Genomic DNA, 4,427 nt, shown 5'->3' with positions numbered 1-4,427 from the left:
CACTTCTAAAAAAGGCAAATCTCCTCCCTCAAAGTTCATTTGTAAAGGCAAATTTCCTTAGAACTCTCTTCATGGTTTTACTGCAACAGGTAACATTTCCTTATCGGGTTTATGTGTGCACCATTTTTTTTTTTTGGGGGGTGATCTTATATTAGCTTGCTTCATTTCTTGTTTATATACGTGTAGTTAGAACGAGACATGCAACAATTTCAGCGTTACTATAAGTCAGGAACATGTACAATACAAAATAGGTTCCCTCAAGGAGTTACCTCAACCAATACCATTAGCCATAAATATTCATTCTCTAAACCAAAATCAAAAGCTGAGGCCAAACAAGTTGCTGCAAAGAAACACAGTGAGGCAGAGAGGAGACGTAGGATGCGAATCAATGGTCAATACGCCACTTTGCGTGATATCCTCCCGAACTTAGTCAAAGTAAGTAGAAAGATTCATACAAATAGTAATTTCATCAACTCTGTTTCTTCGATCTTCGTTATTAGCAATATCAAAAATTATAAAAATTAAAGTGACAAATTGTGATTAGTGTAATTAATTTTTAGGACATATTTTTTTCACAATTATTGAAGTGGTAAATTGTGATTAGAGCAATATTATTTTCATATAGGTCCGTTATTGAGTCATTAACACAATACTAGTTAAGATTGTAGGTATAGGGGATTCGGACATGGTAGCTAGCTAGGATTTCATTAGGAGGCATTATAATATAATGTATATCCGGTTTGACATGGTTAACTTACTTTACCTACTTACCTTCGGTTATAGGAAAATACCTTTAGATTATACATGAAGTCCATAGCTATAAAGATTCATTGTTTAAAAGGCTGTGATAATAGATTACTAATGAAAAATATGCTAGTTTCTTATTTTCAATAATTGAATTTCTATCTCTTGTTTCAATGCTCCTTCCTTCTTTATTTCCACGTCAAGTTGTCATACTAAACACACCCATATTTTGTTTGCGTAAAAATTAAAATTAAATGTTCCATGTTTTGTTAATTTTAAGTTTGACAGAAATCATCACCTTGATAAAGAAATGAAAAATTATAGTACTTAATGATAAAGTGATACTTTTTTAGTGGTGGTGATGACGACAACAACAACTAAATGTACAATACTTTGTTAATTTTAAGTTTGATAGGAAGCACATTAATAAAAATGAAAAGTTCATGACTATAATTTATAAAGTGCTATTTTTTTAGTGATAATAATAATAATAAATTTTTTTTTTTTTTTTTTTGGAGAAGAAATCTAGGAATTTTATTAAGAAACCTAAGCCAAAAGTTGGCATGAATTATAGTTGGAAAGTGTGGTGGGATATCTTTCATGTACACAAGAAAACTTGTGACATGTAAATTTCCAATTTTTTTGGTATTACTTTTTTTTTTGGAAATCATCCTTAGCATGCTAAAGGATTTTAATACGATTCACTAGTTACGACAAAGAAATATTTTGCTATGTCTTTTAGGCCAAAAAATATATATATATATCTTTTTTGTTTTTTTTTTTTTGGTTTGAGGAACCAGACAAAAAAGTATCTTATATAATAGTATATGCAATATTGTTCTTACTTATTTATAAGACTCACATACGAATATTCTAAGTGCCTGTGAGCAATTCAACATTGAAAACTATACAAAACTTTACTTATATAAAAAAAAAAGTTCAGGTTCAAGAGAATCAAGAAAATCAGTTAATTAAGATGGAAATCTAGGCAGTTTGGATTGGCTTCAAGCCGATTTAGTTTTGAAAAATGATACAGCAAGGCATACGCTTGTAAGTTTGAAATCCATCACCATCGATTTGGACTGACAAATGAAAAGAAAAAGAAATCCATCAGATAGTCAATTCTCATTTCTCATCAGGTGATGCGTTTGGGCATGTAGATTTTATCTACTTGTAAGTAAATAAAATAATTATTTATATATTTTCCTTATGTTGGCGTGTCGAATGCTGCTTAGTCATATATATAACCTCTCAAAATTGGTTTCTATTACAACCACAACAGATTGTTTTTCTTATGCTATCTTGGTAGGTTGGAATTTGAACTGGATTCAAGTCTTGTTGAGATGGTGAGCTAACCTGAACATTTCCCATGCATCTCTAACTACATCTCATCAAACACTTCGAAACCTCCAACATTCAATTCTATAAATACCAATTAGAATTGCATACAAACTCATAACAGAAATAGATCAAGTTCTCCACATATATTGACAAAAAAGTAGCTCTCTTTGATCCTAAAAAACAATGGCTAGTTGCAAGCATGTTTTCATTTTGGCATTAATTGTAACAGTGTCTTTGTCAAGCATTAGTATGAGCTTGGCAGCTCGTCAACTACTGCAAACGCCTGCAGCTCCATCTCTGCCAACATTGCCTCCACTGCCCTCAGTGCCAACACTGCCTCAAGCCACATTGCCTCCACTGCCCTCAGTGCCAACACTGCCTCAAGCCACATTGCCACCACTGCCTAGCACGCCATTGCCAACTCTGCCAACTACCACACTGCCACCATTGCCGTCACTACCAACTCAACCAACTCTGCCAAAGTCCACGTTGCCACCATTGCCAAGCACCCAAATCCCCTCCTTACCAAATCCATCTTTGCCAACAACTCTTCCTCCTTTGCCAGCCACTCCATTGCCCACCATCCCTACAACAATCCCGTCAATCCCTACCATTCCAACTACAATTCCAACAATTCCCTTCTTCTCCCCACCTCCATCAAACTGAACCAGTAGTCCTTGAAACGCTGCGGCCCTAGAGGCCATTCACTTTCTCCTACTCCCGGCCATTTTTGGATGGCTCTATGTTTTCATGGCTTCTTGAAGCGTTTCTCTAGCGTGTTAGAGCCTGCTTTGCCTTTATATATGTATTAATAGGAACGAGTGGGTTTTTGATTGTACTTGTTTGTATGTCATTGTAGAGTCATTCTTTACTCATTTCAGTATTACTTGGATTGTTATTGTCATGTTTGTCCATATAATATGATTTCTGATTTATTCTAACGATGGTCCTCTATCTTTTTCTTTTTCTTTTTCCCCTAATAAGGATAAGATTAATCTATATATATATATATATATATATATATAACTGAAACTTTTGAAACTCCCACAATTTTCCATGTCATCACTATTTTCTTTTTCTTTTTATTTTAGATTCTTTTTATTTTTGGTTTTATATCTTATCAAGTATTACAATAGTTTTTGAAACTCCCACAATTTTCCATGTCATCACTATTTTCTTTTTCTTTTTCTTTTTATTTTAGATTCTTTTTATTTTTGGTTTTATATCTTATCAAGTATTACAATGGTTTAGTTTAAATAAAACTCTATTAGATATATGTTTCAAAAGCTTGAAAATTCTATTTCAACTAAAATTCTATAACAAAAATTTTCACAAATATAAAATTCTTTAAATAAAACTCTATTAGATATATGTTTTAAAAGTTTAAAAATTCTATTTCAACTAAAATTCTATAACAAAAATTTTCACAAATATAAACTTGCTAAGGTTGAAACCCTTCATACTCACTCAAATTTTCACAAAGAAAACACACATATCAAATTGAAGCCATAGTAGGAAGCAAGTTGATTCTTCAACAAGAACAAATCTTGAAGTACAAAGGCAAACAGTTTAAAAATTCTATTTCAACTAAAATTCTATAACAAAAATTCTCACAAATATAAACTTCTGCTAAGGTTGAAACCCTTCATACTCACTCAAATTTTCACAAAGAAAACACACATATCAAATTGAAGCCATAGTAGGAAGCAAGTTTTTTCTTCAACGAGAACAAATCCTGAAGTACAAAGGCCACCTAATCGCTTTTAGTTTTGAACTCGATTGTCTTATTAACAACAAAGTCTATGAATTGCAGTGATGGACAGCAGTCCACAAATAACATCCACACAAGGGCTTGATGTTCTTCTTAATTATCTCATATAATTCTAGGAATTATTTTATTTAATATTTTTTGGAATTAATATATTTAGATGGTTGGCATAGCAGACAACGTAAAAACAATTTTCTGTAATTTATGTTGCCTTCTGCATAACCCTAAATCAATGTTGAAAGGTTGTGTTTTACAACCATCTGATCTTGGTAACCAAACCCTGCACCTATGATTGTTTATGATTATTTTTGTTCATTGTTTGTAGTTTAAACCCATTAAAACTTATTGCTTGATGGTATTTCATGGTTTTTTTCCCCTTTACTTTTTCTTTCAAGGTTGCTAGGAACACAACCTAACATGTGATTTTTTTTCATTGTTTAAAGTTTAGACCCATTAAAATTTAAAACTTATTACTTTATAGGTTCAAACAATGACTTCTTTATCAAATTGTAACACAAATTGAAGTTATACAAGAGAAATTCATGCAATAATGTAGTTTCTTAATCAATTTAAA

General features: G+C 31.9%; 1 protein-coding gene across 2 annotated transcripts; it reads left to right on the top strand.

Annotated features, from left to right (window-relative positions):
• Positions 1 to 2,203: 2,203 nt before the first annotated feature.
• Positions 2,204 to 3,026, top strand: LOC126732467 (protein PELPK1-like). 2 transcript variants are annotated; one of them, XM_050435322.1, is made up of 2 exons: positions 2,204 to 2,437; positions 2,480 to 3,026. In XM_050435322.1, the coding sequence occupies exons 1-2, from the start codon at positions 2,269 to 2,271 to the stop codon at positions 2,749 to 2,751; spliced, it is 441 nt and encodes a 146-aa protein (XP_050291279.1). In that variant the 5' UTR covers positions 2,204 to 2,268; the 3' UTR covers positions 2,752 to 3,026. The 2 variants fall into 2 exon arrangements, with proteins under 2 accessions (XP_050291279.1, XP_050291278.1); XM_050435321.1 differs by having other exon boundaries at positions 2,204 to 3,026.
• Positions 3,027 to 4,427: the final 1,401 nt, after the last annotated feature.

Source organism: Quercus robur, chromosome 6, assembly GCF_932294415.1.
Source record: "Quercus robur chromosome 6, dhQueRobu3.1, whole genome shotgun sequence".
Lineage (NCBI taxonomy): Eukaryota > Viridiplantae > Streptophyta > Magnoliopsida > Fagales > Fagaceae > Quercus > Quercus robur.
Note: the sequence above shows the minus strand (reverse complement) of the source record. Positions and strands in the feature narration are given on the sequence as shown.